This window comes from Porites lutea, chromosome 2 (assembly GCF_958299795.1).
Source record: "Porites lutea chromosome 2, jaPorLute2.1, whole genome shotgun sequence".
In the NCBI taxonomy this organism is placed as follows: Eukaryota; Metazoa; Cnidaria; class Anthozoa; order Scleractinia; family Poritidae; genus Porites; species Porites lutea.
Genome location: NC_133202.1, coordinates 52,714,891 through 52,729,604, shown reverse-complemented (window position 1 = coordinate 52,729,604; position 14,714 = coordinate 52,714,891). Strand labels below are relative to the sequence as shown.

The 14,714-nt window shown below is 37.7% G+C and overlaps 1 protein-coding gene and 2 pseudogenes across 1 annotated transcript; 1 reads left to right on the top strand and 2 right to left on the bottom strand.

Annotated features, from left to right (window-relative positions):
• The first annotated feature begins 2,629 nt into the window (after positions 1-2,629).
• Positions 2,630-4,559, top strand: LOC140927189 (neuronal pentraxin-1-like; annotated as a pseudogene).
• A 1,966-nt stretch (positions 4,560-6,525) lies between these two features.
• Positions 6,526-7,456, bottom strand: LOC140926410 (uncharacterized; annotated as a pseudogene).
• Positions 7,457-8,527: 1,071 nt separating this feature from the next.
• Positions 8,528-8,989, bottom strand: LOC140926409 (uncharacterized). The gene has a single exon (XM_073376157.1). The coding sequence runs from the start codon at positions 8,987-8,989 to the stop codon at positions 8,528-8,530; it is 462 nt and encodes a 153-aa protein (XP_073232258.1).
• Between the last annotated feature and the right edge of the window lie 5,725 nt (positions 8,990-14,714).

Sequence of the window (14,714 nt, the reverse complement as noted above, 5' to 3'; positions counted from 1 at the left end):
TGGTTTCTTGACGTTGGGTGCCCCAGAGTGAAATCACTGTCCTTTTGTGAAGGCAGTCAAAGGGTTAAATTGTGCTTTAATGGCTGGCCTGCTAACAAGCAAGGGGGGGGACTCAATTTTCTTTTGTCGTTTAGTCCATGTGAAATACCCCCCTTTTCAACCATTACTGATCTAAACCGGTCTTCCTTGACGGGTTATTGGAAATTGGAGAAATTTCATTTAACGTTGAAACAGCCTTTGAAGAGGGATACGCGCGCTGATGCTTTACTTCATTGAACCAGCCGGCCATGAACATATTTAAGAAATAAAGTGGAATTATTGTGGAAACAACATGTTACAAATATGAGGCGCGCCGTCACTTGGATTAAAGATGAATTTTTTAACTCATTGGTACTTAACGAGGCAAGCTTGGAGCAATGGTCTGAATGGTATTTTGAAAGCTGTTTCTTTGTCCTTTTGTTTGAACTCAAGCTCTGTTTCTTCGACACAATATTTTTAAATCTTTGATCAGAGTTGATTCCTCATAGCTATATTTATCAGCTATTAAGCGAACGCCCCCAGTTGTTTTAAGTATTTTCCTTTATAATAATTTTGTAAACCAAACACATACTCTATCAATTAATGGTAAATTTGATTTTAGGTAGCTCTAGATAATCTATTGGAAAATACATGAAGTCTCCAAAGCTTTCTCTTCAGTTCTCTAGATTTCATCCTCAACGCACAGATCAGTCATTACAGATCGCATCAACACTGAGTTTAGAGAAAAAAAATTCATTTTTAAAAAAAAAAAGAACGAGAATTTAGAGGACGAAACTACACCTAATAACGCCTTCGTTAAGTTTCTTCGGTTGAGTAACGAGACACAAATAAATAATCAGCGGTGCCTGTTCTTTGACTGGTACATAATGATTATCTTGTTTTTTTTTCGTCCAGCGATGGGTATATTCTGCTGGTTATGAAAATAACATTGAACATTCAACCTTGCACTTGCATACCATACCGGTACCCCTCTCCTGCCAGCGTTTTGATCTGAATGATTACTCATCAGAACTTTCATTTTCTTATTGGCAATACATTAAACTGTACAATGAACTTGAAAAATCCTTTCATGCAGTTGTTATCTAGGGAATATTTCTTTTGTAGCCGCAGGACCCTGCAGGCAAGCCACTCGATCTCCCAGCCTGTCAGCTGGCGGCGAAATCGACAGACTGTGGTGTCGCGGTTTTGTAAATAACAATTTGAGTGGCATAACTTTAAAAGCTTGAAGTGGCAAAAAATCAGTAAATTTACACCCTGATTCGGTGGAATTAAAAAGAGAAAGGATTTAACTCACTCGTCTGTTTAAACTTTACTTGAGAGACTGATAGTAGATGTCCCCACTCCAAGATGAATCAACAAATTGAACGGATCTGTTACAATGGGAGATTCTCTATTTAATATTCTTGAAGCCGAGAGTAGAATTATAATCACATCTTATGGATCGGTCATTGTTTTGTATCCCACCAACTCAGAGAGCTCACCCAGAGCAAGACTCTGGTAACATTTTAAAGTATGTAAAGGAAAATGAACGGCATAAAACAATCAATATGAAGAGACGAAAGAAAAAAATTGCCGTTATACATGCCCAAAATTCACTGGTTCTCGACTTTGGAATGCCTTGCCCCCCTAAGTATTACTAAATCGGATTCTCTTAGACTCTCTTAGACACGTAAAACTCTGAAGAATTCTATGCTTAATTGTTATATTAATTAATTGTCTGCCTTAGCTCTAGAAGAAATACTTTTTATAAAAATAATATATTCTAAACTTTGTGTGTAATTGTATTCTATTGGGGTCTTCCTGTAGATTAATTAGCCTTTGGTATTTGGATGATCTCAACTCGCTCTCTACTTGAAGTTATTATTTTATTCCTTATTTAAATTGTATTAATTGTCCATGTAAATTTTTAATTCTAGTGATCAGTGGAGGCTTTTTAACACGATGGAATGCCATCACCGTGAGAAAGAGGAGGGAAAAAAGAAAATTTTTAGGTATTTTATATTTTTGGATAGAAATTTTAGATCTCAACCTTTCAACTTAAGCTCACAAAACATTTTTTTTTTTTCAAAAAAATTTAGAACTGAGGCATCTTTCCTTTTTCAAACTTTTGAATCATTCCGCCGACATGCGGCTTTCAAAGTTTATTCGCTTCTATCTTTGTTTTGCCGTATTGTCCACTGAAACCAACGTATCAGGTTCTGATGGGAAAGTTGTCATTTCGGGAGATCGTAATGAAGTTGTTGTGTCTACTGCGCGAGAGGCGAAAATTAATCCCGTTGACAAGGGCACATCGAAAGGAGAGTCAATGAACAAAGGAAGTATGAAGTTTTTCACCAAACTACATGCCTTGGATAAGCAGGTGAAATCCATGGAGAAGATCGAAAGAAACCTGAGTGTGATGAACCAGAGCGTACAATCTTTGTTCCGAACAATGGAGAAGGAAGATCAATCGATCTTGAAGAAACTCAAGGGCTTCGGTGATAATCGACACTCCTCCAGTGCCGAGATTAGAGGGCAACAGGACGGAATGAACCAAACAATCAGTTATTTGTCCGAAACGGTTGCGGCTCTGAAGGAAAGCAACAGAGAAATGAACAAGTCAAATGCAGAACTACTTGCGAAGTTGATGTCGATCTCTCACAGATTATTGTCTTTCGAAAGACATGGTACTTTTGTCTTTGTTCTTTCATGTGATCCAGTACTTTGAATTTCACTAAGAAAGATCATCTTTTATCTTTTTTTTCGAAAGTTAATCAAATTGAACCGAAAAGTAAAGTTCGTGTCTCCTTCAAAGTTCTAAAATGTTTTTACTTCCTTCACTTCATGACTCGATCAGCTTTTATTATTCTCTTGCATATATTTTAATAAATTTTTCGACAATTGCAATTGACCAATGCATTAAAAATAATAACTTTGGTACAGCAAGAAAAATTCTACTTTTAAAATTCCTTCATATCTCTTAACAGCAAATAAGTACGCTTTGCATTTTCCGCGAAAAGGGACCAGTGATTATGCCATCATAAGGCGAGGAATGCCAAGCCTTAAAGCAGTTACAGCATGTCTCTGGATGAAGACCTCTGATATAGGGAATTGGGGAACACCTCTGCACTATGCCGTACCACAAGTAGATGAAGAACTGGTTCTTTGTGACTACCGAAAGTTTGTGTTCTATGTGAGAAACTCTGGCAGGTGGAAACATTTTTAAGAAAGCGTTAAGAAGGACTATAATTACGCAGTCGAGGAAAAAAGTTAAAATAGGAAAAAAACCGGCAAAGTATTTTTTTAATACCAGTACCGAGAAAAATCAGTCTACCACATGCAAGAGATCGTATAGATATGCTTTTGATGATAATAACGGTGCAAACCGAAACTTATGACGGTGTCTGACTACATTGCACCCTTTGTAGCGGACTTTTTCAGACCGTCCATTTATAGACGCAGTGCAAATTAACGTAAGATATACACAATGCAAGGTAAAGAAGCTAAAATAAGAACAGAGATAGGCATTGAATTACTTGGTAGATGTGATATGTTTTTAAAAACTTATTCATGAATCATAGCCTATTACGTTTTTAGGAGAACTTCTGTATCGGCAAACGACGGAAAATGGCATCATATCGGTGTTACATGGGAGAATACCGCTTGATCTTGGAGGCTGTATAAAGACGGCAGAGTCGAGGCCAGTGGCAAAGGGCTAGAAACAGGTGACTTAGTTACATGAAAGGACCTACACCCGGTTAAATATCCCTCTATATCATTTCTATAACCATCATTAATAGTTTGACAAATTCATGTTGTTAAAGAATGATGATAAATGAGAAAAGACTGATCGAAGTCGTAATTCGGATTTGATTCACAATTCAGTTTATTAATTTTCAATCAGCTTTAGCCTATAGTTATAAATCTAAATTTCAAATATTAACATGATACTGACAAGTATAACTAAGGCTGCGTTTTTTTAACTTAGATGTCCGATTTAGACCACATGCCGTACAGGTAATTAGTTCAAATGCAAATTTTCACCTGAACGAGTTTGTCCTTTTGCTGTGTGAAACATTTCTGATTGCTTGTCTCAGTTTCACCCACTGCATTTGAAAGGCCTATATAGGATAACAATATTCATGCAACAATTTCTTGTAGCATGCCTTGAAGGGAAGGATGATAACGATTTTAAGGTATCTCTCAATTCTCCTGTAATTTTCAAAGGTAACATGATTCGTCCCGAAGGAGCATTGGTGCTAGGTCAAGAGCAAGACTCAGTTGGAGGACGTGTTGATGCCAGACAGTCTTTCATTGGAGAGTTAACAGTTAATATCTGGGATCACGTCATAAAGGAGCAAGAAATCAAGCGCATGTCCAAGTCATGTCTAACCGGAGTGGGGAACTTGTTCCAGTGGCTCGACTTTAAGTCTCACATTAAAGGCTCAGTGAAGATAATAGAGCCCTCTTGTTAGACTAAGATTGCTCTTCAAAGATGTTTTTATAGAGCAGCAGTGCAAAATAAAGATCACGTTCCATAATTGTACATCGTTATCGGTTTTTTAAAATATCTCTTCTTTCGCTCCACTCAGCAGCCCTCTTTTTCTTACAGATTTGTCCACGTCTGGATAAGGCGCTGGAATCTACGATATTAGTAAAGTTTATACAGTATATAAATTTAAAGCCTAAAAGCGGAGCTCCTGTTAAATAGCTTCATAATAATCTTGCCTGGGTTTACCACCGAGCTTGAGGGCATACCCATGACTCAGACTACATGATTTTCAAACATCCGGGCAAACCAAGAAATAGGAGCAGAATTATCGACGCGACCAGTAAGGATTCAGATCACGTTAAAGTGTTTAAAAAGATTCTATCGGCCCAAGTGACGAGGGGTACATCAACTAGCATGAGTAAGGACTTCGACTGTTTACACCATCCCCTGTTACTATTGAAGCGTCGGGCTCATGGGTTTATAAAAAGTATGCGAGTATATGATTATTAGTGGAACGGACAAAGGACAGATAAATGTCAACCGCAAGCATTTTAGCATTAAGCGGCGGAAAATAATTTTACACTGTTTGAGTGTGTGGTGTTACTATTGACAACAAATTATCTTTTTCAGATCATATCAGTATCGTCTGTAAAAAGAGCAGTGAGAAAGTGGGGGTCATACTGAGATTACGAAATCTTATCCCAACAAACGTTAAGTTGCAGCATTTTTATGTTTAAGGCTGCTATATTTCCTCGTCTTACTTATTGTAGCATAGTGTGCAGCACTTTTGGAATGCCAATCAAACTCTAGAAGGCTAGAGCGGGTCCAGGAAAGGCCGATTGAGGGTTGTATACTGTGACTGGAATTAATCACATAGCCCGGTTGTTAGACTGCTATCAATCCCTGTTAACAGTGCTTCGATTATTTGGAATGTAACTCCTGATTACTTGGATTGTGACTCCTGAAGTTAATACAGGGTCAACAGTGCTAAGGTGTTTCATAAAATCGTATAAAAAATAAATATTTGACGTGCAAACTTAGCCGCAATCTTGCTTGAAATGACAGACCTCAAAGTAGATAACAGTCCGCTTCAAAAAGTCTTCTTTAAGGTGTTTAGCAGAGGAAAATCCAAGAACTGCTTTCGAACGGTTGGATAAAAAAAAGGTAATTTGAATTCGTTTATTGGCCGCTAAGATTAGCCGTTTTCACACTAGAGACGGATGATCCATCTTCCCCTGATCTTCAAGATCCGTCAAAACTGGCGGAAAAACAGATGAATAAAGTCAGGCGGATTGTCCATCCAAAATTAAGACCGTTCCATTTTTAAATTAAGACGTATTATCTGTCTGACGCGAATCATCCAACGGATAACTCGTCTCTAGTGTGAATACGGACATTGTAACGTTACGCTATTGACGAGAGACAAGACACAACTCTAGTCTGCCGACGAGTCAGATGTTACTCGCGTTGCAATTAGGGCACAAAAGACAAATGTTTGTTTGACTGGCTGCACCAGTTCATTGCTTACATGTATCAATAAAAGTGGTGACCAATCATTTTTATCTAGAGCAATAATGGCTTCATCCGGCGAGTAATACTGAGTCAAACTTTAAATGACATTTTTGGTTAAGTAAATAGGCGTTGCCATTTCCAACTGGATTTGAGACACTGAATTTTCGAAACTGAATCGAATCACAGTTTCTCTTACCACTCTGACAACACTCTCACACCGATTTGCTCCAATTCCCACTTTTAATAAGGCAACCCAAGCCCTTCCCCGAACATAAATGTCAACTGAACTATGGCTTAAATTAGACGCCCTTTCTAATCCTGTTTCAGCAGAGTACTTGTTTTTTATGTCCTATTGTAACTTTACTATTTCATTTACTGTACGCTGACCAAACGAGACGAGTCCTACCCATGAGAGAAGGCTTTTTTACACTGAGTATCATTGCATTCGCCATTGAAAGTGGGGATAACTGAAGGGAAAAATGCATAGACCAGATACTGTCGCTTTAGTTACGTCGAAGTGGAAAAGTGGCTGCGTTTTCGTCGTTTGTAGACCTGCTAAATAATTCTACCAGGCCTGCGCGGACTCCCTGCATCTTCATGGCGTATATGATAGGATTTGCTAACGAATTGCCGAAGAAAAACTCTAAAACTATCATTCTTGCGTGAAAGTATGGCCGTAAAGGATGGATAAAAGCGGTCACAAACAAATATACTATAACTGGTAGCAACGCCAAAAGGGATACAACCGTAACAATAAAGAGGGTGGAAGTTATGCGTCGTTCGCTGTTGATCACTCCATTCCTTTGGAGGTAGGGGAGCGGACTGCGTCGAATCTTGACAAAAATGGAAACGTATGAAATGCAAATGAGAGCAACAGCAATTACGTAAAACGGTGTATATAAGGTAGAATTAAGTATCATTTCTAATTCAGGATGTCCATGTGTCATCAGTGCAATCTGAGTAGCCTCTCTGATGGCCGCCGTTACCCAAATGACAACTATAATAAATAGATAAACCCATTTTTTCAAGAAAAGATGCCTTAAAGGGCATAATGTTGCGTGCATTCTCTCTAAAGAAATAGCAACTAGATCGGCAATGGAGGCAAAGTGAAAGAAATTGAGCAGAGCAAATTTTAAACATAATTTCCAGTCAAGTCTGTAAGCCGTCTCATCCAGTTCCCATATATCACAGTCCTCCAAATCTGTCAATTTGCAAAGGGCCTGATATTCCTCCAGCCAAGAGATCGACTATCGCCAGATTCCGAATTAGTAAGTATGTAACACGACGCTGGAGTTGTCGATGTTTCGCAAATACAATGACAATCAAGAGATTTAAGATGACTACCGAGAGAGACTCCATAATGAGCACAATAATCCATGGAATGCACTGTGATTTTGGAATTGAACGAGCAATACCACTACTGTTGGTAGCCATTGCCTTCCAGCCCTTTTTTTCTGAGGGAAGGACGTAGTTGGGCACTGCCTTCCAGTAAATGGTTGTCTAGGTAACCTGGAAAAATCACGTATTTGTATTTGTATTCGTATTTTTCCTCCAATTAGCATTAATTGCAAACACTATTAATTACAGAAAATGAAATAATACTAAGTAGGAGAGGAGCACATTTAGGCAGACTAATATTGCGCTCCTTAGTACAATTGCATGTCATGACAAAGAAAAATAGATACAGTAAAAACAGTACAGCAGATTATTTATAGTACTGAGCAGCATAAGAAAAATTGCGTGAAGCCGAATTTAAGTTACCCAAGTATAAATTTTCGTTCAAAAAATTGTAACTAAAGAATTTTAAACATTCTTGAATGGAGTTGAGTACAGTCAACCCTACTTTAACGGCTGTCAAATAGATGTTGAATACATCACTGGCTTTGATTTTCCCCGCCTTTGCCACACCCTAAGACACGAAGTGCTGCATACAGATCACAGTCCTAAGAGCGGGCAGGGAGTACAATAATATTATAACAATACAAGAATTTATATAGCGCCATTTCCGTGAGCTCAATGGCGCTTTACAATAATCGTAATGCTTAAAAATAGAAAAAATATATTTGAGTTATTGAAGAAAATATGTAACAGTTGTAGAAATTAATTTTTCAAAAATATGATACATTCGACTTGCTAAGATTAACTAAGGAAAATATATACAATAAAAGAAAAAAAAGGGTAGTCAACTAACTAATAAAAGCCTCTAAAAAGTAGTATTTTAATCTTATTCTTAAAACCATCAAGGTTCTGGATTGATCTTAAGTTATCGGTTAGGGAGTTCCAGAGCCTGGCTGCAGCAACTTGAAAAGATCTGTCACCGTAAAACGTGAGATTATACTTTTGTGTTACAAGCAGATTTTTTGAAGAAGATCGTAATTGCCTTGTCGGAGTATAGGACTGATGGAGATCAGTGCTGTATATTTTGGCGCCATGCCATTCAGTGCTTTGTACGTAAGAAGTAGTATTTTGTACGTAATTCATTGTCTGACTAGTAGCCAGTGTACTCTACGAAGAACTGGTGTTATTTGTTCTGAGCTTCGAGTTCAAGTCACCAGTCGAGCAGCGCATGCAGTTTTGTACATACTGTAGCTTATCAATAACCCATTGGGGTAAGCCATATAGAAGAGCATTACAGAAATCCAACTCAGATGAAATAAATGCATGAACAAGTGTCTCAGCATTATCCTGAGAGAGGCAGTTTCTTATCTTTGCAATATTTCTTATTTGATAGAAGGCCGTTTTGCAGGTGTTCGTGATATGTTTCTCTAAGTTGACAAGGGAATCAAAACTTACACCTATATTTCTAGCATTAATAGAGACTTCAATGTATTCACCAGCCACATGAATACCCTTAATAGGTGGGTTGACTTTGTGCTTTGGTCCAATCACTAGAAGCTCAGTTTTATCCCTGTTCAGCTTTAACATGCTTGCAAGACTCAATTGCTTGCCCTGAAGCCGCTTGATCATGAAGCTTGAATGAGCATGTAAGGCTGGGTGTCATCAGCGTAAAATGACATAATAGGCCATGACTTCTGACAATGTCGCCAAGGGGGGACGTGTACAATACATACAATATAGGCCCCAGCAGAGATCCTTGGGGCACGCCTCACCGCAAGTCCTTGCTACACGATGTTGTCCCCTTCACATTGACAACTTGTTTACGATTCCCAAGGTAGGACTTGAACCAGCGCAAGGCTTTGCCATTAATACCAAGAGAGTATCTGCAGAAGAATCTTGAGTAATTGCATTAACACAGTTTTATACGGAGAGGCTCCGCCCCAAGGTTCAACCCCTTAGGCCTTTTATATACCATTTTTGACAGAAAAGGAAAGGACCTTTAAAGCCCTCTTACACGTGCTTGAACTCGTGTATTGCTACTCTGTCATTTACCTGAAGCTTGAAAAAGGTACCCCTTTCGGACGAAGCTTCTCAGTATAGGTCATCAATTATAATGGAGTGCCCCTTCCCCGGCCTACGACCAAGAGAGATAATCATCTCACCTGACACCGATGAGAGACGTAAATTTTAACCAACCCAAGTTGCCTTTTTAAGACACTAGTTTTTATAAGCCTTTCGTTTATGTGCTGATCAGTGCACAAGCATGGTTTTATTGCAAGATCTCATCCAGGCTTTTATTTCGTTGTAGTTGTTCTGCCAAGAACTACACCTTCAATTGATCATCCAAAAACGGATGGATCACAGTGTTACATTTACATTTAAAATCCTCTTATGTAAATATACAGTCGAACCTACACACTGCGTGAAAAAGTAATTTAGTGGAATTTACAGGGCCACGATACTCCATGGCACTTAGCAAATCGTATACCGACACGCGAGGTGTCATGAAACGCGGCGTTTCAGAGAGTGTCCGTGTCCCTGATACTTCTGTCGTGAAAAATCAGGACAAATCGTGGCCCGGACACGTCTTCTGCGGTGTGTCAAGAAATATACGAACTCTGATTCTTAACGATATCAGTTAGCCAAAACTATGTCGACTCTCGACAGTGAGGTAAAACTGGATGAAAACTGAAATTTAGGAAAAATTAAACTTTACCTAATAAAAACACAACTAACTCATTTACGGCAACTTTCCAAGGTACGCCGAGGTTGGTAAAGATTTACGCACTTGGCTTAAAGGTTGAATAAACGTATCAAAAGGTTGAAACAACTTTACGCTCATCCTCTTACGCGAGACACTTCTAAATTAAATGAAGCATACACGAAGTAAAAACAACAAACCGGTCATAAAGTACTGGAAAAAAGTTTGAAAATAGAAAAGATGTCGGCCGAGCTCGGGGAGAAATTTGTTTGGCTTTCAAAGACGTTTTCTGGAAATTTTTTTCACGCTGTCTACCCCTCATGGGTTCAGGTCAAATTCAAAGGAAAACGAAAAAAGAGTTTTTTTTTTTTCACATTCCTTGGTTTAAAAGACTGTGTTGGTTTTAAAGACAGACGAACGATTGTCACGATATCAGGTGGTACCATTCGCAATTTTTACAAACTTTGGTTTTAATCTTTCCGTGAAAGTCTGCGCACGTGAAAATCCATACAAAAATTGCGAGTTTTTGGCTGGTTTTCAGCGCAAAAAACCCAGTGAAATCCGATAAGCTGGCATTAATAATCGAAGGTAAGATCTTGAATTTGATGTTTCTTGCTCTTTATATTCCAGTGGTACCCTTTGAGAATTGGTTACGAGTAACTCATGGAGACAAAAAACCCTCAGAGTGCGCGCCCTCTTTATTTTGTCCCGGCTGGTAGCCCATTCATTAACTCTTGTTTAAACTTCTTTACAATAGCAACGGCCACTACAGTGCGTGCTCGACTACCAAAATAACTTTTCGACAATGGCCAGTTTGTTCAGCGACTGAAGAAAAAGTTAGGAATGGTTTTGAAGTTTGATCCGTATGGCGCGTTGATGATTAATCGCGGCAATCGTATTTTTATTGTGTTCCATTTATGCTGCTGCAATAAGCAAATTCAAATAGTCTACAATAGTGACCTATATAGCAAATGTTGCGAGCCTTGCTCGTTTTGATAACATTTGTGGTTCATTATTCATTTTTCATCATTTCATTTGTTATTCATTTTTTGCGTATTTTATCTCTACATATCTTTAATGATTGCATTACCATTATAGGACACAGTAAGGGTGAACTTGGCACAATCAACACGTTGTACTCCCCCCTCCCCTCCAAAATTGTCATATTGCGGCCATATTGTCATATTCGACTCCAAATAAAAAAACATGTATGTATGTATGTATGTTATAACATCTCCCATAATATACCTTTATAGTATTTTAATTACCTTATTGGATTTTTACAATGATTTTTTTCATGTTTTGGGATTGAAAAAAGAAAAGTTCTCCTGCACCTGTTACTTTTAACAGTATACGACGACGATGCCAATCAAATATTCAATTTAATTCACAATCTAGACGTGACCAAGAAACCCCACATGTTTATTAAGCTTTAACTATAGTGACCGCAGCAGGAAGAAAATCATTAGCCCGCTCGACTGATCAAACGCGGTCTCGTATTCTTTTTTCAACAGAAATATATCTTTACATATTGAGGATAACGGTTAAAAACTAAAAAATCACGACGATAAGAGATGTTTAAGAGGTTAACAATTTTATAAAAAGAGCAAGGGTAGGAGGAACTGATTTGATTTTAGGGAAATGCATCTGAAATTAGCAGCGATTTCTTACCGTAAGTACTTCTACTTCGAGGCGGCCTCGAGTTAACACAATTTCCTTTTCAAAACGTTGATAAAACGTTTTGGTCTCCACGAACTTCTTAGCCAGGAAATACGTCTGCGGTTCGCAGGCTACGAACGTCTGGAACCAGTCAAGTTTCACACCAACGTTACCTCTGGGCCTTCGTCAGTCCACAGGCCGTAGAAAAGAAAAATGACACCTTAGATTGGTAAAATAACAATGTTATACTGAGTCGAGAAGTATGTAATGTCGTCTGTATCCACTTACATTGTATCCCTAATACCCGCATTACTAAGATAAAACTTATTACTACAATATATTTGAAAATGGCTTAATTGAAAGAGAACTGAAAGGGAGTTAAAAATTAAAATATCAAAGTTACCTGTGATTCTACTAGTTTATTCGGGGCGGAACATATGAAAAGAAAATAATACGTAACCAAATCGAGAGTCTTAATGCTATTAGGACTTTACGTAATAGCAGAATCGAAATGAGAAGAATGGGTCTGAAATTTTGCTTCAGGTCAGTCTTCGTGCCGCGAGCCAAATTTTAAATAAGACAAAAAACTTCTTCGAAATCAAAAATATTACTTGAGAAATAAACAACAAATCTCAGTCGGCGGTGCAGTCCGGAAGGAAATCTTGTGGAGTCAATAGTTCTATCGTCTTTTGAAGAAAAAGCAGATGACGCCCGCGCGTGCGCATAACCAGGACACTGTCCCTTTAATACTGGTTTAAAGATTAAATGCTGTAGTCAATATGTCATGTTTGACTGCTTACGTTTAAGCGCAGGAGAAACTCGGAATATACTAATTAAGTCTTGGAAAGACTTTCCATTATTTACAAATGTCACCCATCAAACCAGGATTATATAAATTGGCATTCGTACTTGACGTAATTTTTTTAATGTACGTGTAAAAGAAAGCTAACTAAAGTTTAATATAATTTTAAGAGTGCCCGCAGGTATATTTCCTCTTAAGAGAATCATAAATTTCAATTACTTCTAAATTATAATAAAAAGAGACTTAGAAGCTACTATTGTCAAAAACCCATTCATTTCAATGCCAAAAATGATCTGCTTGTCCCCTTAATGTCCGTTTTACACTCTATAATGATTTTTATCGAGAAAACGAAACCACTAACCATGCTGTAACCTACGAATGTCAGAGGATAAAAAAAAAAAAGAATTAAGAGAAATGGCCTACCTCGCTTTGTTTGTGTGTTTCTCTCTTCCTGTGTGGTTCCTAAGACGATTTATTAAATAGGTTTTATTGTAACTGGTTTGTTCTCTCAGAAAGGATTCATACTCTCATCAGAGAGAACAAACCGATTGCAGTTTGTAAAATCCACGGCCACAAATCGGCTTGGGCACCACACAGTAAGAGAGGAACACAGCTTAAGCGTGGATAGCCAATTTTAATTTAAATCCTTTCATAGGTTACAGAAACAATCTTTGTTTCGCCAAGCAAATCTTAAGTGCCGACCCTCATTTGGCTGGGCTACCTCTGAGAAATCATTGCGTGTTTTTGAAAGAAACTCACAATAAAAAAGTTAATGACGTTCTTACCCGGCGACCTTTTATTTATCTTTACAAGGGGCATAAATTCGATAATAAATGTAAGGAAAATTTCTTACAGTTCTTGAGAGCCCTTCAAAAATATCTCGTCGCCATTCTACATTGTCGTTTTTGGTTCTGTTGTTTTTTAATTTATTCATTATTTATTATCTTTGTATCTCAATTTTCAGGAATGTTTAGGAAGCTCCAATAAAGTATATGTAGGTATTTAAGGTCAAAAAGTGTGAATTTTGAAAAAAAAAGTTCTTGGTTTAACTTCATCAGTTTCGCCAAATTTTCTTGTCTATGATGAACGAAAATAAATATTAAAAGTAGTTCACAATACAGTATTCCTAGCCAGGTTGATTTGTTAGCAATGTTTTCCGGTGTTCACGATCTCCAGGGTTGTTGATAAGCACGGCTTTTTCTTGAATAGGGTTCGATTTCCAATCCTATATTTTGTAGCTCGTTATGTTAATTAAGGGCCAGAAAGTTGACAACCAATCAAACAATAAATCAAGTTTATTTAAGCACGCCTGACACCTATTAGCACGTTAGATCTCGTTAAAAAGGGTTCGTGTTCGTTGCAAATAAAAAGTACCATATTTTAAATGGGAGAGAAATGACACTATAATTCATATATTAGGTGGGGGTACATAGAACCTTTTCCCCAAAGCTCCCCTAAGGGAAATGGCTTGGGTTGGGTCCCTCTACGTTTTGATCACTTTCATGTTTGTAGTTACACCTTGCAAGAAAAATGCCCAAAGGGAAGAAAAGCCAAAGTCCTTGTAAACACTGAAAACTGAATAAATCGTAAAATGGTTCCTATCATTTTTACCCTTTGAAGAAAACCTCCATGAATTACTTTTAGCAATAGCGATTGAGACTATAATGAAAACGTACGTCGACTTCATTCGTGCTTCAGAAAAAAGCAAACTGTCCCTCGCCAGTGGAAACACAGGTCCACAAAATCGGTTCCAACGACTTCCTAAGAAATAAATTTTTGACCAGTCATGTGAGAATACTTCCGAAAGTTTGAAGGTGCTTTTAAGAGTTCCAAATCCTGGTGCACTGTCGTACATTGATAAATCCAGTTGCGCTTATAATTTGGCGCTAAGATGAACGTAGCACGTAAACACCATATCAGTTATTTTTCATCATTATTATTATCATTTTTTTAATTGATATTTAGGGATAACTACAACGACTGTTACAAACAGTAAATAGTATAATAAGAGTAAATTTTAAATACTTTGACAATGAAGCGAAAGAAAAAATACTTGTAATACTTATGCAATAAATTCTACATTTTTGACAATGAAAAACAAAAGGAGAAAGATTAAAGAAATCGCTGATCTAACAGAAGAATGGGAGTCGCTAAACAGATCAGAATAGATTAAAGAAATATATAGTAATGGA

Bases quoted from the DNA above. Each gene is read 5' to 3' on its own strand.
- LOC140926409 (XM_073376157.1), bottom strand. From the start codon at position 8,989: ATGATCAAGCGGCTTCAGGGCAAGCAATTGAGTCTTGCAAGCATGTTA.